Below are 25595 nucleotides of genomic sequence, written 5' to 3'. Positions count from 1 at the left end.
ATGATACAAACATTAAGTAATGCTTTTGACATTTACCATAAACTGTAATCCCCTGTCCCACATTCTCTGAAAAAATCCAGACCCTTTAAATCTGCATTCCACTGTTTTATGTAAAATTTACAGGCACTTGACATCCACATTGATAGTGAAGCACCAAACAATGTTACACTGCAGCTTCTGACATAAAACCTTAATATTAACATGGTTCTTGAAAAAGCGTTATTCTATTTCATAACATTTTAAAAAATCTCTAAGTTTCTGAAACTATTACAAAGTTTGTTAGTTCTCTGACAGAAATAAATGCTCCATCTTTCTAGCATCCAAATTACAACATCTCAGTGAGGTATGGAGTACACACTTGGCATAATCGATCATATAGTCTGGTTATCAACAAGTTGGTGAAGGTTGCATCACCTTCAACCAAAATTCGTAAAACTTAGAAACAACAGTTCATTGCTATATTGGATATCTTCCAGCCCATCAAGAAAAGGAAGCCTTTGGATGCTATAATAATGACTGTACTGATAGATGGAGGCAGAAAGCTTTAAAGAATGTTGAACAAATAATAAGGCTAAAAGCAACTTTCGCCTTCGTAGGCCTAGCCAGACAATAGACAAAATATGTGACCATTGCAGCAATATTTTCATCTCATTCAACAGGTTCCTGCACTTCACCTTTGTTTGACCTAGACAAACATAAAACATTGGACTCCACTTGGTGGGTTCTGAAGTAATAATTTTTTTCATTGATTTCTTTTGGAGAAACTACACTGTTCACTGCCCCAATGCTCGAGATACAACATACAAAAAATCTAAGAACCTGGTGCCTTTCATAAAACCTTTTTCAGTTAACAGTTCAAAATTTAACAGAAAGAAGACCCCAACTATGGCTGCCCTTCCATTGATCAATTCATTCTTCCTAGTAAATCCAAAGCCAGTCTCACCCTCATCAACAACCATACGAACCTGCCAATTGCCAATTACAAAATTTCAGATTGCAAGTTTATGAAATAAAGAAAGTATTCAGCCTAGATCATGGTCCGAATCAACTTGTTTAATAGCTACATCAGTTGTTAAAAGAAACATGTGAATAGAACAATAACAAAAAGAAATCTAGAAGAGAACCTCTTCCACATTCACATCACTGGCTGTTACACCAGCCTGTGTCTTTCCACTGAAGACAATTTCTGTTGAATCCACATTGCCTCCCGACCTACCCATACTGATATAGATATAATCCGGGTCCACCTTCGTCGGATAAACAAAAAGCTTTCTGACTGGAGGTGTCAATACTCTTAGCACTGGATTATTTGGGTACCAGTCCTCTATGTCTCCCGTCTTCAGATTAAAAGTGCTATCTGTGGTCGGGCACATAATACACCCATCCTGCACCCAGTCAATTCTGGCATTTTTACTACAAAATTCAACAAACATTTTGTTCTCGACAAAGATATTAAAGGGCCTGTTTTTATATGAATATAAACATCCTGCAAGCAACATGGGCCAAAAGCTGGGAAACATAAGAACTAACTCGACAAATACTGTAAAGATAAAACCTATGGCTATGAATTTCCCGTTCCAGTAAACCCAATCATTCTGTTATTGAACATGTAAAATCACTTCATCCTCTATCTCATTACAAGAATCAAACTAGGGGCTACTGTAGAGGCAAAACCTACAGGATTACATACTGACATGCGAAAAGGCAGGGAAAATGGTGGAGTGGAAGGTTGATCTGTTCAGGGCATTGTCACTTGAGTTTCAAAAAACATTTCAGGGTATATTTAAAATTCCAAGCACAAGTCCATGGGACTGTGATATAGCATCAAGTTCAAGCAATTCGAGCAATGATGAACCAGATTTTAACCTGGTGGCCTGATGCCCCTGATAATATGGTTGACTAGAATATTTTGGGTGCGGGCATGTGGCAAACATTGGCTCCAAAATCATGCAGAGGTGCCGTTAAAGGTGGTTCTTCTGCTAATGCAGTCTTCTATGCAGAGGAGGCTAGCTGTAAATCCCGGGTCACTTTGATGGAATGGATAACACTCTGTCATGGTCCTGATGAGGACTTATGTACCCTTTCCTGTGAAAAGGAGCCTTACTACAGAAGGAGAAGAAAGTTGTGAGCAAAGAAGGTAACAGAAAGTTACTGCAATGGCAGGGCATAGTATGCAATATTGGGGAGGTACAAGTCACAAGAAGAAACGCTACTGCATATCCTGCTTTACCATTGATCTACATGTCCCTTTTATGATGGGGATACTTAACTGTTCAATCTAATGTGAGGATAGCTGCCCCCCTATAATACCCTGTTTTGCTTTGTACCAAAGTGAACTTAATGACAGTCTAATAACCAGACCTCATACTAGACCTGGAATCAAATTGGGCTGTTCTGGGGATTCTGAGTATCCAATTGGCCAAGCTTAGTTTTCAGTTTCAAATTCCATTGGGTATGCTAACTTTCAGACACAACATAAGAAAACCGAAAACAAGGAGGGTAAGAAGAATACCTGTGTCAATCTTGCGTTGACTAAACCCTCAGTGTAGGCGCCCTCGGCAGGAGACCTGTTCTCGATGGCAACGATCTCGTTCTTATACCAGAGGAGTAAAATGCTTTCGCCATCTTGCCTGATCAACCTGCGCTCTCCTTTGGGCAATGCGCTGACAGGCACCACAGGAACCCAATCCTTGTTATCCATGGAAGAAGGGGAAATAGATGAAGAAGAGCCTCCTTCGTCTGCAACTGAAACCTCGCTCGCATTGCACCTGACGGGCAATGTGTTTCTTTTATTGGCAATGGCCGGGACATTGCAAGGGATGACACCCAGTGAAAGATTCAGATTTCTACTTCTGAAGAAGACTGATCTGCCACTAAAATTAGAAGATGAATCAGAATAAAATTTGGAGCATACAACCGGGGCCAGTGTTAGAAGACATGATGAGGCTGATATATCTAAAACTGCCATTACCAATGCGGACGTCAAAATTGATCATAGCACTCCCTCGACTCTCTCAGTTTATGTTATTGGTTTCTGCATTTGCCTTGCTATGGATTAGGAAAACAGAGCCACAGAATAGAGATAACGCACGGTCAAAGATATCCATGGCAATGACTATAGTGTTACCGACTACCGAGTATCAGCGCAACGTGGCGTACTTTGACCATAGATGCGAGTGGGGATTGTTCATATGAAACTCTTGGTGTTTGTGTGCCTCAACTCGCAGAGTGCTTTGATCCAAAATTTAACTACTTAAATTAAATGTAAATATATTTATATATTTAAAAAAAATTCAAACAATTTTTTCTTTTTAAATTTTTCAATAAACACCAAATCTTTCATGGTATATAAAAAAAAGAGATGTGAACCATGATCTCATTATTTATTATTTATATATAAAGAATGAAATGAAATCATTTGTATTTTTTTGTGGTTCTCATATATTTTTTGATAGGGTGTATCTTTTCGCAACATAATATTTATATACGGTTGATGTTTGGATAATTATATCATCATATTGAAATATGCATTATTTTAAGTATCGTATGATGAAAGTATTTACGGAAGCTTGGATACTTACTTTTTTAAATCCGCACTTGATATAATGACTTACGAAAAATTGTTTATCTTTAACAAATGAGATTTGGTATCACAATTAGTGTCCATAATTAATATTCAAATTTCACACTTGCTATAAGGTCATTTTCTCTATTATCTTTGCATATGTTGTTTATTGCAACAATACAAAAGGCACAATTAATATGTTGTTTTCAAATTGTAATTGCATTGGAAATGTATAAGCAAGATTAATTGCAAATGTGTAGTTGAATAAAAAATTGAAGAGCTATAAATACACATAAAGTAGAACCAACAAAATGAGATTATTTCTCTTTCTTCAAGTTTATATATTCCATCTCTTTAAGGGTATCTATGATCTAAGAGGATCCCCATAATGACAACGAGTCCAATAAGGAATCAACATAGCAAATTCAAAGCTTCTCATACCATGGGAAAATTTGAAGGGGCCAACTAAAACAATTCATTTAGAATAATCAAAGGGAGATTTCCACTGACAGCTTGAATGTTGAAGTGGTGTATTGCATGCATTTGGAGGGGAAAATTGGAGGGATTCAACCCCTCTCTCCATAATCATATGGACCTTTAGAGGGTTCTCTTTTAAAGGTGTCTAAAGAGAAATGGAAATGGAAAAACAATGTTGTAGATATCCTCGTCTTCAATGGTGAGGTTATTTCCTATGGTGCTCTTAAGTGTGTGTGTGTGTGTGTGTGTGTGTGTGTGTGTGTGTGTGTGTGTGTGTGTGTGAGAGAGAGAGAGAGAGAGAGAGAGAGAGTCCGATAAAAAGGGCAGACCATCGAGTGCTCTTGTATGTTGAATTTTCTGTCACTGTTAATTGGAAGAATACAATAGTTATGTATAGAGTTGATGGGAAGTAATTATAAGGATATGCCTTGTGTAGGTATCGTATGCCAAAAAGTCATAGCCATTTTTACCTACCTTAATTGACTTGTATGGTACAAGGAGCATATAAAAGAAACAGATTTTAAGGTTGATAAAGAAAAGTTCAAATTCAAGCTGAAATAATCACGATGAACCTTGAACAAAAGGAAGGAGCACAAGATGTGTTCATTTGTGGGACGTCATTAATATCTTCATAGAGGACACTAGAGATAATTTTGCAAATTGAAGGCCATTGGCTGATGTAAAAAGTTGTAATCTTGTACTCGAAACCTTGTTTAGTGGATCAATTCAACTATTGAAGTGTACCTAGAGACATAACCAATGTGAGTGAACTTCATTTACAATTTGTTCAGTATTGTTACTGTTTTAGTTCTTATTTTGAATTTCAATCCTTGAATGCTAAATTAATTGAGTTGATTTTTCATGAAGGAAGCTGAGAATTTTGTTAATATAATCTAAATTAGTGGTTTAAATCAATGTGTTTACCACTAATTTTGCATTAAGTTTGGTATCAGAGCAGTTGATCAGGAATATGCTAATTTGGATCTACACAAGTGTCAGTGTTGAATGTTAACCAAGCCTAAGCTCAAGTGGAGAGAAGTTTCACTTGAAAAATTCAATCTTGAGATTTGTATGAGATATGCATTCCAAAGGAAAGAAATGGAATCTCCAAGGGAAGAAAACCCATTCAAATCTAAAGTGACATTTCAGCCATCTTTTTTGGAGCTAAAATCCATGGTGGAAGAATTATATGAGTGAAAGAAGAATGAAGAAGGTACAAAAGTAAATTAGAAGAAAGCAAAGGTCACCCTCTAAAACTCATTAATCTCCATCTACATCACAGAAAAGACAACCAAAGAATGTGGATTCTAATTTCCCCATGTGTTGTGTTGTACCTTAAGAAACCAATTTCCTCGTTGTATAGAAATTGTGCTTAATGCATTAATGATTATAGTGATTGTCACTTGTTTGTCACTTGTTTGTCACTTGTTTGTCACTTGATTATATATTTTGTTCTCAAATGAAGGACCTAGGAAATCTAATTCTTAACCCTCAATACTTAGGTGAGAAGGAAATATCAGAATGTCATTTGATTGTTGAATATAAATGATGAATGAAGAAAGCTTGAATAAGTCATAGACAATATGTTGTTTTGCACATGATCTACTATCTGTGACACTTGGAGAAGTTATAGATAATATGTTGTCTTACACAGAAACTACTATCTGTAACTTAGAAGAATTGTAGAGGTGTGAACTTCAAGTATAGGAACGCTCTTTTAAGGAATTTTAACTTTATTTACAATAGCAAATAAAGTCCTACAGCTTCAATTACTATACTTAAAGGAAGAAAACATAAGATGATACATAACAGAGAAGACACAAAATCATACCCAACGATGTATGGAAAACTTCTGATTCTTTCATTAATCAACAGTTGTATCAGGAATTCAGTGGTCTAGTCTCCAAGTTCTCCAAAATTTGAACCCCTTCTCTGTAAATTTTCCTCTTTTTATACATTATAAGACAGTTGGTGATCACCAAAACTGTCAAACTACTTAACTATTTTCCTAACTGTCTAGAGTAAAAATTATTACAGAACATTACATAGAGGGTAAAAGACACCTCATTCTAAAGAACATAGAATAACTGGAAGTAACGGAAGTTAGAAAATGATGATGACTATTAGCTTTTTGGCTCTGTTGTTTGGCTACTGAGTTTCTCTGTAGATGCTTTAATAATGATTAAACTGATTTAATCATAATAAACTGTATTTGACTCAAACCCTGTGCGTGGACCTGGGCTTTACGTATGTATCGGGTGCGTTTTGATTGACCAAAGCACAAGAAAACCCGACCAATCACCTTGCTTTGGAGTTTTAGTCATCAACCGCTAATTATGATTATCTTGCTTAAACAACACAATCAGCTAATTTACGTGGAACGTTAGTTTTCCACGGAACTGAAAAGAATTAAAATTTTGATTCATAAACCTGTCGGGTCCACCTTAGCTGTATGTGAACCGTCCGATCACTTATTGAACCAATGGTTCAATCCTTCGAAACTCACGAGACTTTAGACCTATTTGAAATAAACCTTATCGAGTCCTCCTTTTCAATGCTCCGTTGACTCCCATACGAACACGATTGGAAATATAAACCACTCATTAATAATTTATCGGGTCCGAATTTAACGCTAAAACCAATTATTTCTTCACACGATATCCATTGGATCCCGTCTCTTTGGATGGACGACTAATATTGGCTCGGACTTCAATAATTTTAAACTACATTTGATATTACATCACGTCTGATTAATTACCCACCCGATTACCGTTGGATCTATGGATTGTTGATCAACAGCCCAGATCTTCTCATGAGTTTACATTCAAAAGCCATTCCATCAATCAAATAATATACTTTGTTTCCTTTAAACTTTGCGGGGGTAAATAATATAAGGGAACTTCATTGAATTTAAACCCCCGTAGTGATTTTAGGCCACGCATTATGGTCAACCATGCTCACGTCACGGTCAACTGCGAGGATTGAGCCTTAAATTAACCTTCGTGCTTATTGTTTCCCTACAGCACACCTCATCACACTCATCAAGCTATCGCTTGATCGCGCCTCTTGAAACTGCACAGCCTTTAGATAATGTTTTGATTTTTTCATTTCTTTTGATTTTTATTTCATTTTGTGATAAAACTAAAAATAAGATGAAAATAATAATGGAAGCTACAACATCTAGCTCCACCTAGGGATAGTGATTTTGCCACAAAAGCACTAATAACCACAGATCAGTGTCTTCACCTTGGGCATGGAGTCATATATTGCAACCAATTCAAATTCTATGGCATTTGTACACTGAATTCACTCCGGTATCTACAATGATAATATGCTTATGCTTTAGAACTGGAAGTAATGCTTGAGGTACTGCCCATTGACAGGAAGCTATAGAGTTTCACCATCAAGATTCTCAAGAAGGAAAGTGTTATTGGACCTTGCTTCAACAATTCTAAAAGGACCATACCAGAGAGGATCAAACTTCCCATGCTTACCTTTATCTTCTCTTCTAGTATCCCATCTTAATACTAGATCTGCAACTTTAAAATCAATCTCCTTGGCTTTTTTGTCAAAAATACTTTTCATCTTTGATTGATACATAATCAAGTTGTCTCTTACCTTGTCCCTGTTCTCACTTAGCTCCACTACTTTATTCATTCTTCTTATCAAAGCATTGGGTTCTTCTTTCGCCTCCTGAATCATTGCAATCACAGGCTTCACAAGTTGACTTGGAAATAGAGCCTGAGTTCCATATACTAATTCAAAAGGTGATTTGCCTGTAGATCTTCTTGTAGTCACTCTAGCAGCCCATAGAGCAAAATTTAACTTAGAATCCCAGTCTTTTTGGTTCTCTGCAATAGTTTTCTTAAGGATCTTCATCAAAGTTTTGTTAGTGGATTCAGCTAATCCATTTCCTTGCATATGATAAGCTGTTGAATGAGACAAAATAACATTATACTTTTGAAAAAAAGAAATAAACTTACTTGTATTAAAAACTTGAGGATTATCTGTTATGATTTTGATGGGGCATCCAAATCTGCTGAAAATATTCTCCTCTAAGAACTTCATCACCACCTGATCATTTTCCCTCTTAGTAAGTATAGCTTCTACCCACTTGGTGAAGTAATCAGTAGCTGTGAGAACCCACTTGTGTTGTCCACTTGAAGGTGGGTTAATCTCTCAAACAAAGTCAAATCCCCATTGTCTGAATGGTTCCTCTATGAAGACTGGGATCATAGGCAAGGGAGCTGACCTCTTCTTCTCAGCAAAAATCTGACACTTTTGATAGCTTCTGACAAACTTAAATGTATCACCAAATAAAGTAGGCCAATAAAATCTTGTCTAAAGGATCTTATGTGCAGTAACTTTCCAACTATAATGTCCTCCACATAACCCCTCATGATGATCTTTGATTGCCTCTGTAAACTAATCTTATGTTAAACATAGCAACAAAATTCCTACATGATCCTTCTAGTATAATCTGCCTTCCACAATCACATATGGTTGTGCTTTGATCTTTAATTCTCTATACTTTTTTCTATCCAAGGATTGGGGATAGGAGAGATAACACAAATAATTAATTATATGCTTGTACCATTCTGAACATAGAAATTTATACCTTATCTTCATACCTGGATCTAGCTTTTCTTCATTTCCTTCAGTTGTTCCTTCATCCACATGTGTTAGCAAGTTGATACCCAATGCCTGAAAGTTCGACTCTGTCATCATTTTTACCAATCCTTGCCATTTCACCAACTTTGTGGGTTTTATGTCCAAGTCATACTCTTGAATCTTGGCTATCCCTTTTCCTCTTTGCCTTCTACATCTCCCTATACTAGTACATCTTTTACTGCAGCATTTGGCACATAGGCAATGATCTAAGACTGCAACACATAAGTTCTAAAGGCTTTTAGGGCTTTTACCAAAGCATACACCTGCTTTTCAAGAATATTATACTTTAGCTCAGCATCCCTGAGAATCTTGCTGAAGAATGCAATAGGCTGCTCCTTCTCTTCATCATTCTTTTGCAGTAAGACAATAGCTATTGAAGTTGGTGATGCGAATGAAAAAACTTGGAAAGGATTTTGATAATCAGGGTTGATTAGGACTAGAGCTACCTGCAATGCTTCTTTAATCCTGGAAAATGATTCTCTAGTGTTATAGACATATTTGGGCACTGCAACCCCAATCACATATGTCCATAAACCAAGGGCTTCTAAACCCCTAAAAGTGTTGTTTCATACCCTAAAGGAACAAGGTCAGCTGATTACATCATTTCCCAGAAGTTCTCCCTAAAAAACTGCTCAGAACTGGTCAAAACTAGACCATACAGACTGCTCCATGTTGAGGGTGCGACACATCTCACCTATAACTTACACACGGGGGCGCGATGCATACTAAAAATTCCTTCTATAGGGTGCGATGAGCGAGAGCAGACAAATGGCAAAGGCGGTTTTCTAGGTGGAAACTCAAATAATCTTCTAGAAACGGCTCATATGACACTTGCCTCTCTGAATTTGCCCAGGGATGAGTAAGAGATCATGAAATATCCAAGTGGAACCAAGAACTATCAGTGAAATGACACTAATCAAAATCCCAGAAGCTGACTCACTCTCCTATGAACATCTATATATGGATCCCTCATCCTAGAGATCCAAAGGCTGGAATTTTGTAATTTGTAAGGAAGTGTTGTTGGTTTCTCTCTGAAGAAATTGTATTGTTGGGTGATCTTGCTTTGTATGAGGTGAATAGGGCTTTCATGCTGGGAGGATGATGTTGGATCAGACAACTTGGTTGTAATCCTCTCTTCTACTACTTCTATCAATAAAGCTATTTGATTTTTCCTCCATATATTTGTATATCTATGAATCTTGTATTTGTATATGCATTTGTATGGTTAATAGACATCTAATCCTATATTTTTTATGGTTATAGATCTCTATGCTTTGATGGTATTTTGGTGCCTTGAGTCTACAAGTGTTCTTTGAAGCGGGACAAGTGAGAAAGGAGTGGCGAAAACTCTATCAAGGGAGAGAGGAAACAAGCAAGGAGACTAGCGAAAGACTGAGGTTGGTACTCTTTGCTTCTCTCTCATCTATCTCTCATAAAGGAAAACACAAGTAACTTTGGTTTTTTTGTTTCTAAGATAGCTACCCGTCTTAGTGGGACTAGTGTCTCTGAATGGACACTAGTTTTCCCGATAACAAAATGGCGACTCCGCTGGGGAGCGAATAGTTTGTTTGTTTTGTTACTGTTGTTTGATTTATAAACCACAGACGGGGACTGAAGTTAAGCCAGCTAGCCTTCGAACTAATTTTGCTATGCAACTGCAAAGTAGATCAACATTGCTTCAGTCAATCTCTGGGTTGGTTTATGAACTGAACATCTAACCTGCAAACATCCTAAGTGCCCTGGTGGTAGCTCAAATAACCTCATTAGATCAGCCCCTGTACTTTGTGTTTACTGACAATCATTAGCTCAGCCTAAATCCCTGAACTTAGCTGCAAAATTTGAGTGAAAACCAAGCTTAGTCTCATCCTTGGACCATCGCATTGCCTCTCATTAGCAATCTGGATGCATCACACCTCCCGTGTGTTGCAGGTGAGATGCATCCCTGTTTCCCTGTGTAACAGGTGCAATGATTGAGTAAGACTATTTCTGCCTCTATATTTTGGTTTTTTATTCATTGTCTTCAGCTTTATTCAGTAGTTTTTCTGTCTATGATCAGTATATCACTGTTGAAACCTTATTCCTTTGCATTATTCAGCCTCCATTGATAAAGAATTGTGAATGTTTTTTTATGTATTTTTCATCATTTCCAATTCTCTTTTGCAAATAGTAGCTTAATCGAACTGTCGTCTTTTGGTTTGAAAGTGTCGCAAGTGTCGTTTTCAGTCAAGAAAAAGAGTGTCGTAAAGTATTCCTCTTTTAGATAGTTGATTACACTTTTTCCATTGTATATGATTTGAATTAATAGTATTTCAAGTGTCGAAAGCAATTTTAAATTCGAAATCACAAAGTGTCATCTTAGTCTTCCTTTCGTTTTTTGAATTCAAAATCGCAAAGTGTCATCTTAGTCTTCCTTCCATTTTTTGAATTCGAAATCGCAAAGTGTCATCTTAGTCTTCCTTTTGTTTTTTTGAAGAAAAAATTGTCAGTATTGTTGCTTTGAAAGAAAATGATTCAAATCTGTACTTACTTTTATTTTTGTCATTCTCACATTAAGGAAACTGAAAAACAAATACATGCATGTGCATTTGCATTTAGACTGCATGTGGTAATTGATTTAGGAAAATTGCATCTAGTGTGTGCTCTCTGCTCTATGTTGAAAGAATGTCATTCCTCTTTCCTTAGTAGCTAGGATTTTCATTGCAAAAAGAAAGTAAACGATTGTTTATCATCTTAGATTGCACATTTAGGAATTGTATATCTACATCACGCAGTGAACCTTAAAGGCAAACTTCTTAAGAAAGATCAACTGTAAAATAAACCTCAATGAACATAAAAATTCTTTGGAACCTAACTCACAACATTTAGAAGTATGGGCTAGAGACGTATTCCGGCGTCGTAAAGCCTGGTAACTATCGTTTTCATCATAGGTTGGGTGATTCCTCCTCTTTGATACAACAAGTGCCAGTACGGACTTGTGCTCCCACGTACCGTCGAGTATATATTGAGAGACCACAATAGGCTACATCCTTTATCCTTAGGAAGCTGTGTCTGCCGCCCTATCGATCGCAATGCACTAAACACAACATTCGCGAAGATTGACTGTCGTACCGTAAAAATTATTCTGCAATTTTGCGATTTGTTTAGTTATCCCTCTGTCTCGATTTCCAGAGTAGTCACTTTCATTCCTTTTCAGACTCCTTAAAAGAAAAGGTCCATCTGAGCACTTGTCACTTCAGGCTCATTAAAAATCGAAGGCGACTAGAGTCATCTTTAGCTTTTTCTCGACTCTTAAAAATTGAAAAAGCAAGTTGTGTCAAAGCGTCATAAAATTTATTTTAATCGGAATAACGTTATTATTCCCTCATTGGTCTTAGGTTGAGAAAATGGAGTTTACCAATCAAGGATTTCCCCTTGGGGGAAATACTAGCCCTTTCCCCTCTTGGGGAGATGTTGGTGCTCCACACATGGCTACATTGTCCCTTCCAGGACCCACAATTGGCCTACCAATATGGCTTTTATTGACCTCTATCGTTCAAAACACCACAAATCCTCAGCAACCAGATGATGCTGAAGTTTCTCCCCCACCTTCTTCTTCATTTGTTTCTCCCTCTCCTTCTTTCTCTTTGCTTGGTGAAACTAGTAACACCAGAAACCAAGTAACTGAGAAGAAGAAGAAAGAGAAGTAGAAGAAGAGGAAGAAGCCAGTGGCAAAAGGGGGCAACCATGCATCGTCTGGCGAAAATCCACACACTACACGTTCCAAACCTAAATCTCCATGTGTCATTTGCAAGGGAAACCACTATCATCAAGATTGTCCCTGCATCCCATGGATCCTAAGGGACTGGTCTCCCCGCTTGCACAATCCGGTGTCTTCAACCTCTGACGATCACGTTGAGAGCACACCATCAACTAGTGAAAATGAATTCAATAGACAGAAAGGAAGATCTAGATTTCCTTGTAGGCTGTGTGAAGGCAATATTGCCCTCCACCATTGTCCCTTCTTGGATGAAGCTAAAAGAGTCTTGGATAACCGTCCTGCTTCAACACAGCAACTTCCTCCGGGATACAAGAAACTCTTTCCGAGTCCATCACTAGTTGAAAATCCAACTGACACACCATTGTTGTCAGTCGAAGCATATATTATTGAAGATAAACCCTCTAAGTCCACACCGAACCAAAGTCAACAGGTCAAGACGACAGTCGACCTAGTCTTGTCTTCAGAAGGTCCATCTTCAGATGATACAGTCACCAAAGAGGATGAGAATGACACTATTCAAATTATTGTCGTTAACATAGAATCTGATGAACATGGGAGAAATCTACCCATTCCTTTACCGCAGGAAGGAAGTTCGTTAGAGATTTACCCGGTCGTTTATTCGGTCCCTCCTCCAAGCAATCTAGTCGTTTCCTTCAATTGGAATCTACGAGGGAGACCCCCCCTACCATCTAATGTGCCATTCCAAATCATAGTACAAGCCTACAGAATGATCATGGTTGGTACTATCATAGATGAAGGGGCTTCTGTGAGTATCCTTTCCTCAACTTCTTGGAAAGCGCTTGGTTCGCCATCGCTTCTACCTGAGATTCGAAATCTGACAGGCTTCAACAAAGGAACTAGTTGACTGTTAGGGATCCTTCCAAATTTGCCTATAACTTTGAGAAGGAAAACCATTCATCTAAACGTGATGGTAGTCCAAGGGCCTTTAGATTACAATCTACTCCTTGGACGTGACTACATTTATAGCATCGGAGCTATTGTTTCCTCACTCTTTTGAGTGATGTGTTTTCTGCATGAAGGCAGAGTGGTCCAACTAGTTGACCAGCTTTCATTCCTTGGTTCAAACACAACTATTAGTCAAATTCCATCCCTAACTGGTCTTTTTGCACAAGGAATGTCTCATCAATCTCTAGTCTATCCACCTGATGAGCGCGAGTGATTCAGTGATTGTGACTGAAACCCAAGGGGCATGCACCCTGGTCTGCTTCGATAGAAAAACCCCAAATATAGGGTAGGTTTCCACGTAGGATATATGACTAGTCTAACCCCCTGTCCGTTTAGGAAAATGGGATTAGACTGGAAAAGGATTCCTCCGTCAAAGGTTATGTGATTGGAACTGACAAAAATCACACTTGTCCATTTCGATGGACAAAGCTGAGGAAGTGTTTTTCCTGCTACGTGAATGGAACAATCTTGCTAATGCAAGAACTTCCGTATGGTAACCTGGAACTCTACTTCTCTTTATACCTGGGGGCATGCAAACCTTTTTGCATGAAAGTGAAAAACGACATTTTATTTTCTTAGTTTGTAGGCTCTCAACCCTTTAACCTCGTAGGTTGGTCGTTCCTAGCTTGCATACAAAAGGCTCCGGAGAAAATTTGTGCATGGAGCAAGCTCCCAAAAAAATGAACCTCCTGATAAGAGACATCCTTATTATACGGCTGACACGAGCAGGTTTATGTGAAGTTCAAGCTCGTTAAAAAATAAACCTAGCAATGAGCACATGTTCCCCTAGAGTTTAAGCTCATCAAAAAATGAACCCACCTTCGATAAATGATCTTTGTGATCGCATAATTATCAGCTTTTTAACCTTGGTCGTGTTCTTACCATCACCTCCACTCTTTTTTAGCCGATCATACGCCTCCATTTGATTGTTTACCCTTTTGAGGAACAACTACGACGAGTGATTCTATTAGCCACCTTCTTTACAATGTCGTGATTGAAAAAGTTCAAAACCTTACCTGGAACCAGCTGCTACCTGAAAACATCACTCGTTCCTCAAAAATGAGTCTCCTTAAACTCTTTTCATCTGACTCGTAAAATATGAAAATATTGCCGAGCAATTGGCCTCTCCAGCTCATTAAAGTCATTGGAAGTGCCATCCCTCCACTATATTTTAATCTTTTTGGACCTAACGGATAATTACACAAAAAAATTGAGCGTTTGTCTTGTTTAGCTCGTTAAAACTATCGAAAAGTCATCCCTTTCGTATTATTTTATACTTTTTCGGACTTAAGGGATTATATTACGAAAAAGGATCACTGGAGTTGCCTTTCCGTCTCTTTTTAGACTCTCTAAAATTTAAAAGGAACGAGTTATATTTGTCATTAAACTCGTTAAAACAATAGCGACAAACTTGTCCATGCAGACAAGAACGAGTTTAACTGTCACTAGGCTCGTTAAAACATAGCGACAAGTTTGCCCGAAGGGCAAATTATAGAACAATCATATGTTATCCTCCTCAAGCTTAACAAAAATAAAGAGGTATTAGTCAGAAATGGCTAGGGAAAAAGGGAAGAAAACTTGAATAACTTCATTGGTAGTAGGTCGCTCTTGAACATGACACTTTCACTCCATCACCATGATTGAGTCGGGTTGGGTTATTTCGTTCACCGGTCATATCACCATTGGTCCTCTGTACCATCCATCTTGGGGTTAACACTACCAATCCATTTCAGTGTTGCCGATATGTTCAAGAGAAGTCGCTCAGAGAATTCACCAACCCAGCTAATGCCTCATCTGTTGCAATACCTTCGCTCTCCATTTTTCATGACTACCACCCTGAACCTTGTATCATCAAATCGTTTTCACCTCCACAAAATCATTTGCTCTGTTCCATGTCGTAGATGTGGGATTCATTAAGACCCTCCTACGACGAGTCACTTCTTGTCGAGCTCATTATCCAAGAAGTTGACTTAGGAACAACCCTGTCAGTACTTTGAAGCTTGCATGCCTAAATGGCAAGTTTCTCACTTCCGGTGACAGGTTTACATCAATGGCCTTCGACCGAAAGATTTTGCGTGGTGTTCGACATCAACTCATGTATTCGCACCACATGAATTGTATTGTAGTACCTTGAGGGTCATTATCATTATTAGTGATTCCTCTCGCGCCTGTTAACAGCTTACATCATTGGCTGGTAATCAAGCAATGTCTTTCCATGTTCGACATCAGAACATCTTTTCACATGGATCGACTTGTACTTTGGGTGAATATTGCACGAGTTTGAAGACCCCAAATCTAGTTTCATCCATCTGGGCTGCGATATATTCAGGAAAATAAAAACATCAAATGTACATCACAGCTGCACAGATAATCATCCTAAGGGATGATGGCTCTACCAGAATCATCAGTCTGCCACACAGACAGTTGTCTGTCCTATGTACATGAAAATGGATTTATAAAGCTGAGCATGGGAATGCCCGCCTCAGCTAGATCATGAAAATATTATGAAGATAACGTATTGTATTGTATCTTATTACAGGTCACCTTCCAGTTTGAAAAACCTTGGATACTCATGATCAAGCATTTCACTCGACATCATAAGATTTACGACCTCATGCTTTATGGGGAAACTGTTATAGACATATTTGGGCACTGCAACCCCAATCACATATATCCATAAACCAGGTTTCTAAAACCCTAAAAGTGTTGTTTCATACCCTAAAGGAACAAGGTCAGCTGATTACATCATTTCCTAGAAGTTCTCCCTGAAAAACTGCTCAAAACTGGTCAAAACTGGACCATACAGACTGCTCCATGCTGAGGGTGCGATACATCTCACCTATTACACACGGGGGGTGCGATGCATACTGAAAATCCCTTCTGTAGGGTGCGATGAGCGAGAGCAAACAAATGGCAAAGGCAGTTTGCTAGGTGGAAACTCAAAGAATCTTCTAGAAACTGCTCATATGACACTTGCCTCTCTGAATTCGCCCAGGGATGAGTAAGAGAACATGAAATCTCCAAGCGGAACTAGGAACTATCAGTGAAATGACACTAATCAAAATTCCAGAAGCTGACTCACTCTCTTGCAAACATCTATATATGGATCCCTCATCCTAGAGATCCAAAGGCTGGAATTTTGTAATTTGTAAGGAAGTGTTGTTGGTTTCTCTCTGAAGACATTGTATTGTTAGGTGATCTTGCTTTGTATGAGGTGAAGAAGGATTTCATGCTGGGATGATGATGCTGGATCAGACAACTTGGTTGTAATCCTCTCTTCTACTACTTCTATCAATAAATCTATTTGAGTTTTCCTCCATATATTTGTATATATTTGAATCTTGTATTTGTATATGCATTTGTATGGTTAATATACATATGATCCTATATTGTATATGGTTATAGGTCTCTATGCTTTGATGGTATTTTTCTTCCTTGACTCTACAGGTGTTCTTTGAAGCGGGACAAGTGAGAAAGGAGTGGCGAAATCTCTATCAAGGGAGAGAGGAAACAAGAAAGGAGACTAGCGAAAGACTGAGGTTGGTACTCTTTGCTTCTCTCTCATCTATCTCTCATAAAGGAAAACACAAGTAACTTTGGTTTGTTTGTTTCTAAGATAGCTACTCGTCTTAGTGGGACTAGTAGCTCTAAATGGACACTAGTTTTCCCGATAACATCTAGCTTCCCTGGTCCAATGCACTTCATTCTCCTTCTTCATCATATTAGTAATTTCTTTTACAATTTCTACATAATTGGACACAAATCTCCTTAAGAAGTTTATTTTTCCCACGAACTTTTGAATATCCTTTTTACTCCTTGGCAGTGATATTTTTTGCATAGCTTTTACTCTTGTTGGGTCTATTTTCACTCCATCTCTAGAAACAATATGCCCCAATAGTTTGCCTTCTTTCAGAGCAAAGATGGATTTCTTGGGATTTAAGGAAAGCCCAAATCTTCTACATTTTTCAAAAGTATTTTTCAGATGGTCCAGATGTTCTTCATCAGACTTTGAGAAAACAATAATATCATCCAAATATATTACTACAAACTTATCTCCCACAAAAGCAATGTCCATAACCCTCTGAAATGTAGCACCTGCGTTCATAAATCCAAAAGGCATTCTGGCATACATAAAGGTCCCCCATGGAGTTGTGAATGTTGTCTTCTTCTGATCTTCTCTATCCACCACCTGATTATACCCAGAGAATCCATCTAGCATTGACATTCTAAAATATCATGTTACCTTCTGCAACACATGATCCATCTTAGGCAACAGATAATTATCTTTCAAGGAAGCCCTGTTGAGATTTCTGAAGTCCACACATAACCTTATCTCTCCATTTTTCTTTCTTATAGGCACTAAATTAGCCACCCAATCAGAGTATCTGAGTGGAACTATTATTTTGGCATCAAGAAATCTTTTGACCTCTTTTTCAATTGATGGTAGAAGCATAGGATTTATTTGTCTAAGCTTCTATTTAAAGGGCTTAATTCCCTCCTTCAAGGGGATCTTGTGCTGAATAATATATGTTTTGAGATCCTCATAGGACCATGCAAGGACATCAACATAGTTCTTGAAAATTTTAATATATATTTCCTGATAATTAAGTGAAACTCCATTGAATAATTTGACTAGCATGGGTTTCTCCTGAGTTCCAATATTATGATCTTGAATGTGTTCATCCTATGAAATTTTCCCTGAGTCAACAACCACATCATTGGGTTTAAAAAGCCTTTCAAGAGGGACAAGCCCCTTTGGCAGAATATTATCTCTCAATTGAAAAACTTTTTGATTAGCTATTGAATCTTTTAAACCACTAACTTCTGCAACTTCTGTTGTTTCATCTTCATCCTGATCAATTTATATGCCTGAAACTCCTCAACCATAGTCAAAAATTATTTAATCTGTTGATCATCTTCAAAAACTTGCCAATGTTTATCATTATCAGGAACAGAAGGTCCGTGCCTCATTTCTACCTCATATCTTATTTTTGGATTAATAGGAGGTCTGAAAGTACTAGTAGCCACAGCCAATGAATCTGCTAATTTGTTCCCATCCCTTGGAATGAATTGAATATTAAAAGCTTCGAAAAAGTTCTCAACCAAATCCCAGACTTCATTTCTGTATGCCCTAAGCCTAGTGTGTTTTTTCTAACAATGATTTTTTATTTGTTTGATAATCAGCTTCGAATCTCCAAAATCAGAAATTGACTTAGTTCCCATCTGTTTAGCTGTTTGCAGAGAAATAATCAAGGACTCATATTCTGCCACATTGTTTGTTGCTTCGAACTCTAATTTAAAGGAAAAAGGGAACATATTACCTCCAAGTGAAATTAGAAGGAAACCAACACCTGTTCCCTCCTTGGAATAGGCTCCATCAAAGAAGAATTTCCACATTCTTTTAGTTTGCAGCTCTGTATTTACACAGGCTGAAGTAAGTTGCCTCTGGTTATCTTCAGCCAACTCTGCATTATCATGCAGCATCAAGCAAGAAAAGTCATCTTTCTCTTGGCTATATACAAGTGAATTACTTGCTCCATTTTTTGTAATTGTTTTTACAAATCTAATTTCTCTGTACAATCTCCTCTCATCCCCACCAAAAGTCGGTATAACAACATATGTAAAATCTAGTTTCAGAACACCACCCAATTTAGCCCCCCATGACCTAGATAGTAGCATTCCAAATATAAAAGGTATATCTACTACTATATCCATGACCAAGCTTCTAGCTGGAATCTGGGCTAGTGACACTACCAGATCCTTAATGACCTCTAGACACTTGACTTTTTTTTTAATCAAAAGAGTACAGTTCTCTATAGCATTTGGTAACTTGTAGATTTAGTTGATTCATCACTGACAATGGCATAAGATTGTGTGAAGCTCCTGAATCGAACATACAATTATGCAGGAGAAAATCATGGATCAATAAGGAAATATAAAAAGGAGGTGTTGAAGGATCTATTTCCTCTACATGTGGACCAAAAACCACTACTGGTTTATCTTCCTGCAAATTTGCAGTGTCATTTATATTCACATTTTCTTTTAAATTAATAAACTCAGTAATCTCCCTTTGATAAGCTGGTGTTTTTGCTAATTCTGTAAAGGGAACTTTAATTCTTACGTTTTCCAATTCTTTAGTAAGACTGAACAAATGACCCTATTTAGCATTCTTTTCATTTTCATCTTCTCCTTTCTTCATGAATTAAATTACTTGGGAAATTGAAACAAGTTTCCCCAAAGGAATTTTTCCACTTTGGTCTTGAGAAGACTCACCTTGAAGTATTTGTGTCTTGCCATTTGCATTTTGTTGTTGCTTTCCTTTATTTACTTGTTTTGCAGGCTGAGATTCTTATGGAGTCACCTTTGGTGAGGAAGCTAACTTGATGCTCACTTTCATTTTCTTGACTTCTTTATATTTTCCTTGATCTCAAATCATATTTCTTGTGTAATTCTGCCTACATAAAATCAGAGAATTGCTTCCAATATTCATAAATTCCATTTTCATCATAAATGGCATCTATATCGTCATATTCATACTCTTCTCCTTCAACACCAAGTTCATCTTCATCTACTGCATATAACGTAGAAATTTCATCTTCATGGTCCCTAGGGTGCTCTAGTACTTCACCTAGGATCTGCCTCTATATACAATGGTGCTTGAATCTGATCTTGATCTTTTCTCTCCTTTTGCAAGATTTGCAAAGGTTGTCTTCTGTATTGGGGATTAAAGTTCTTATTATATTATGTTTGTCTCTAAGAATTCTTATTTTCCAACTCTAACTTATTCAATTTATCTCACAAAGTTTTAATTACATTACTCATATCCTCTAGTGTTTGACTTTGAGAGGATTATTTCTTTGCCTTTCCCTTGTCTTGGATAGGTTATGTCTCTAGGGCTTTGCCTGCAGCCACTAGATTTGCTTCTATCTCTAATTCATCTATTTGGATCTGATCAAGGGTTGGGAATCTCCTCTCCCTCAATGTAAATCCAAAATCTCACTCAAAAGCCCCTGCAAAAGTTATTTTTGCACCAGCAGGTGGGGGCTTAATCTCCACTGGAAGACTATTATACAATTTATTAAATCTTCTGACAAATTCAACTACAGTTTCATCAGATTTCTTCTTTATAGCATTAAACTCTGTTAGTGAATACCCATGGTCTATTTTTTCTCCCCATCTCTGGGTGAATAGGCACCCCATTTCTTCCCAAGAAGGAATAGAGTTATTAGGAAGCCCTTTAAACCATTTTCTCGCTTCTCCATCCAAGGATTGAACAAAAAATCTTAGAATAACATCCAGATGTTCAACATTTAGTTTTATTGCAAAATTACAAAACACTGATACATGTTTCTCTGATGTTTGTTCATCTTCCCCTATAAAATTAGGAAGAATATTGAGGTATTCTTGTGGCATTTGATACAACGATTGTGGCAGTTGAAGAGGTGCATATTTATTCATCAATAATGTAGGATTTGCCATGTTTGTTCCCAAATTTACTAAACCTTGATTACCAGTAGATGTGGAAACTCACTGAGGAGTAAATGGAGTATGCAAAGGTGGCAATGCAGTTATAGGTTCAGGCTGAATAACTATAGAAGATACTGAAAAAAGAAATAGACTCTAAAGACTGTTCTTGACAGTTGGGTTTTTGAAATGAATTGGATGTAAAAGGTGACTCTTGGTTAATAAAAGATGAATGTGAAAGATGTGATGAACTGCTGCCTGGTGCAGACAGTGTAGGACTTGGTGTAAGTGGAGTTTTATGCCTTCTAACCCTCTTGGAAACTAGCCTTTCAGGATCTAAAAGGGCTTGAACTTTTTGCTGTGAGGTATCTGACCTTGTATGAGGTCTCCTTGGAGCCAGAGTTATTGCTTTTGTTCAAAACAACCAAATATTTCCTCCACATTGAACAACCAGAGGAAAATATTGAAAACCTAGGGAAAAGTGTTCTTGTCTTCTCCCCTCGGAAACGACGCCAATTAATGTTGTACCTTAAGAAACCAATTTCCTGGCTGTATAGAAATTTTGCTTAAGACATTAATGATTATAATGATTTTCACTTGTTTGTCACTTAATTATATATTGTGTTCTCAAATGAAGGACTTGGGAAATCTGATTCTTAACCCTCAATACTTAGGTGACAAGGAAATATCATAATGCCATTTGATTGTTGAATATAAATGATGAATGAAGAAAGCTTGAATAAGTCATAGACAATATGTTGTTTTACATAGGATCTACTATGTGTGACACTTGGATAAGTTATAGATAATATGTTTTCTTACACAGAAACTACTATCTGTAACTTAGAAGAATTGCAGAGGTGTGAACTTCAAGTATAGGAGAGCTTTTTAAAGGAATTTTAACTTTATTTACAATAGCAAATAAAGACCTGCAACTTCAATTACTATACTAAAGGAAGAAAACATAAGATGATACATAACAGAGAAGACACAAAATCATACCCAACAATGTATCGAAAACTTCTTATTCTTTCATTAATCAATAGTTGTATTAGGAATTCAGTGGTCTAGTCTCTAGATTATCCAAAATTCGAACCCCTTCTCTATAAATTTTCCTCTTTTTATACATTATAAGACAGTTGGTGATCACCAAAATTGTCAAACTGCTTAACTATTTTCCTAACTGTATAGAGTAAAAATTATTACAGAACATTACACAGAGGGTAAAAGGCACCTCATTCTAAAGAACATAGAATAACTGGAAGTAACAGAAGTTAAAAAATGATGATTATCGTTAGCTTTTTCTGCTCTGTTGTTTGGTTGCTGAGTTTCTCTATAGATGCTTTAATAATGATTAAACTATTTTAATCATAATAAATTGTATTTGACTCAAACCCCGTGTGTGGACCTAGGCTTTACGTATGTATTGAGCGCATTTTTATTGGCCAAAGTGCAAGAAAACCAGACCAATCACCTTTCTTTGGAGTTTTAGTCCTCCACCGCTAATTCTGATTATCTTGCTTAAAAAACGAAATCGGCTAATTTACGCAGAACATTAGTTTTCCATGGAACTAAAAAGAATTAACATTTTGATTCATAAACCCGTCGAGTCTGCCTTAGTTGTACATGAACCGTCCGATCACTTATTCAATCAACAGTTCAATCCTTTGGAACTCACGAGACTTTAGACCTTTTTGAAATAAACGTTATCAAGTCCACCTTTCAACGTTGTGCTGACTCCCATACAGGTCCAATGGGAAATATAAACCGCCAATTAATAATCTATCGGGTCCGACTTTAATGCTAAAACCCAATTATTTCTTCACGTGATATACGTCGGATCCCGTCTCTTTGGATGGACAGCTGAGATTGGCCCGGACTTCAATAATTTTAAACTGTGTTTGATATGCCATCGCGTCCAATTAATTACCCACGTGATTATCGTTGGATCTGTGGCTTGTTGATCAATGGCCCAAATCTTCTCATGAGTTTACATTCAAAAGTCATCCTGTCAGTCAAATAAAATACTCTGTTTCCTTTAAACTTTGTGGGGGTAAATAATATAAGGGAACTTCATTGAGGTTGAACCCCCGTAGTGCTTTTAGGCCACACATTGTGGTCAACCATGCTCACGTCACGGTCAACTGCGGGGGATGAGCCTTTAATTAACCTTCGTGCTTATTTTTCCCCACATCACACCTCATCCCACTCATCAAGCTATCGCTTGATCGCGCCTCTTGAACCTATACGGCCTTTAGACAATGTTTTGATTTTTCATTTCTTTTGATTTTTTATTTCATTTTGGTGATAAAATTGAAAATAAGATGAAAATAACAATGGAAGCTACAACAAGTTGGTTGAAATTTGATTTTTCAATGTATGATGAAGGGCTTAATGTAGAGAAATTGGATTATTGGATCAAGCAAATTGAATTATATTGCAGGGTTCAAAACATTATGAGTGAAGAAGCAAAAGTCTAGGTAACTACTCTCTCATTGGGAAACACAACAATTATCTAGTGGGGGAATAAGAGACATAAAAAAACTTCTTAAGAAATGTAAAATGATATCTTCTTGGTATGAATTCATAGTTGCATTAAGCAAGCAATTTTATCCTTTAGACTATTGACAAAATCTAAGGAAAAATAGAAAACAAAATGTTCAAGAGTATGCACGAGGGTTTAGAAAGAGGGCATTGATATTGGACATTCATGATTATACATAAGAAATATTTTTGAATTATATTGGTGGGTTGCATAGCTATTTGAGACATGGTATTCTTATGTTTAATCCAACTAATCTTGATGAAGTTTGTGTCTAAACCACTCTTATTGAGTCAAGGGGAAATAATGTACTCAAAGAGAATTTCTCAAAGAAATCAGTTCAACCAATTGAAGAGAAGCACAAAGGAAAGGGTAAAATGAAGCAAACCATTATAGTGAAGAAAGACAATGAGAATGCTTCAAGTTCACATTGCAAAAAGGAAGAATGGTGTACATACTAAGGATTGGAAACTCCATCCAAAACTAAGACCAAAGAGGTTCAGGAATAAAAAGTGTAACAAGAAGACCACTACCAAAATCCAACAAGATATTGGATCAAATTCGATTGATGAAATCAAGATCATAGCCATGTGAATACAAAGTACATCTTCTTTTGCTATGTCTAGCACTAATGCTCATTCTTTAAAATCTACATTTTTACATTATGAAAGGAAAAGAAGTGAGATATTCCACGTTAGAGATCTAAAAACATGCTAAGATCGATACATTATTTGATGATGGTTGTACGCTAATCTCATTTATGAAGAAATTGTTAAGACATTGGAACCTGAAACTAATCCGCATTCAAAATCATATCTTTTAGGAAGATACTAAGTTGCATGTATCTAAACAATGGAACCTTAGATTTGCAATCACCTCTAAATTCATATATGAGGTAGAATTAGATGTACCATTTGATACTTGTGGAATTATTTTGGAAAGTCCTTATTTGTATGATAGGAAAGTTGTCTTCTATAGGGAATAAAACATGTATCATCTTAAAAGGTATGGGATTGAGTATATTGTAAAAGCTCATCATGTGAAAATTAACTTGTATCTTGTTACTACAAGATAGAACAAAAGGCTTGTAAATGCAAGCAAGAATTTTGTACGCATTATTGTAAAATCTAAGAATGATGATAGATCCACAACTTTCAAAGGGTGTGATCCTAAACATAAATATGGACTAATTAAGATCATTTATACTTGTTGAAGACCAAAATTGTTCTTTTTTGACATCTTCCCTAAAATCCATTCACTCCATTCCCTTCCTTTTTTATCATAATAATCTCAATAAGGTGTCAGCTTGCAAGGTTATTGGTAAAAGTAGGTACCTAATCATCTTTTATTCACAGTTTCACTAGTTCCTTATTATTTGATTTAATATTTGCATAAGTTGTTGAGTTGCACCAATTTTATAGCTAATGATCGATTCTACAGCTTACTTGAAGAATCTGTAGGTTCTGAAACACCAGGTTAGGAGTGAAATCTATGGACAGGTAGCTAACAACTGGCATAATGATATCCACCTATCTTCATGATCCAGCAAGATGATAAGGGTGTTGTATGAGTAGGTCAACATGGAAGTCAACCCAGTAGAAAAGGAGCCAAAGACGAATCAGGCGAGCGAGAAGATCGATGATAAGGATGAAGCTTATATTTTTCCTCATAATTTGCTCCTCTTATAGAAAATCATGAAGAATCACTATTTCATAATATCTTATGTTATATTTAGAATTTATGTCTAGTAGGATAGGCGTAAAAATATCTAAACAACTTATTAAAGGATATTATAAAACCTACCTCTCGGCACGATGATGACATATCGGTTATTATTTTGAAAACATTCTTTGCATTTATAAAAGCGAGTTTTATTATTCCTCTGTGTGTTGTGTTAATTCGTGTTTAATCTTTGACTGGTCATTGCTTACCTACAACTCATAGGAGGCACCCGTGGGAGTTTTAAGGTCTTATTTTATTTTCAGTTTTATATCTTATGTTCTATAGCATTAGATTATCTCAGCTAATCTTTCAATTTTGATTTCAATGAGTGCTTATGATAGTGAGAACAAAGTTTATAACAAAGTTTGTTGGAGATTTATTTCATAGATTTAATCATTTCATTGTGTGAAGGATGAAGGAAATAAATCAAA

The 25595-nt window shown here is 36.9% G+C and overlaps 1 protein-coding gene across 1 annotated transcript; it reads right to left on the bottom strand.

The window, feature by feature from the left end:
• Window positions 1–339: 339 nt before the first annotated feature.
• LOC149228996 (Rieske (2Fe-2S) domain-containing protein) lies at window positions 340–3099 on the bottom strand. Its single transcript, XM_089378443.1, has 3 exons — window positions 2513–3099; window positions 1125–1385; window positions 340–965 (listed from the first exon to the last, which is right to left on the bottom strand). The coding sequence occupies exons 1-3, from the start codon at window positions 2966–2968 to the stop codon at window positions 774–776; spliced, it is 909 nt and encodes a 302-aa protein (XP_089234569.1). The 5' UTR covers window positions 2969–3099; the 3' UTR covers window positions 340–773.
• Window positions 3100–25595: the final 22496 nt, after the last annotated feature.

The sequence above is a fragment of the Pinus tabuliformis genome, chromosome J (assembly GCF_031772625.1).
Source record: "Pinus tabuliformis cultivar Carrire ecotype Pingquan chromosome J, CPIR1, whole genome shotgun sequence".
Lineage (NCBI taxonomy): Eukaryota > Viridiplantae > Streptophyta > Pinopsida > Pinales > Pinaceae > Pinus > Pinus tabuliformis.
Note: the sequence above shows the minus strand (reverse complement) of the source record. Positions and strands in the feature narration are given on the sequence as shown.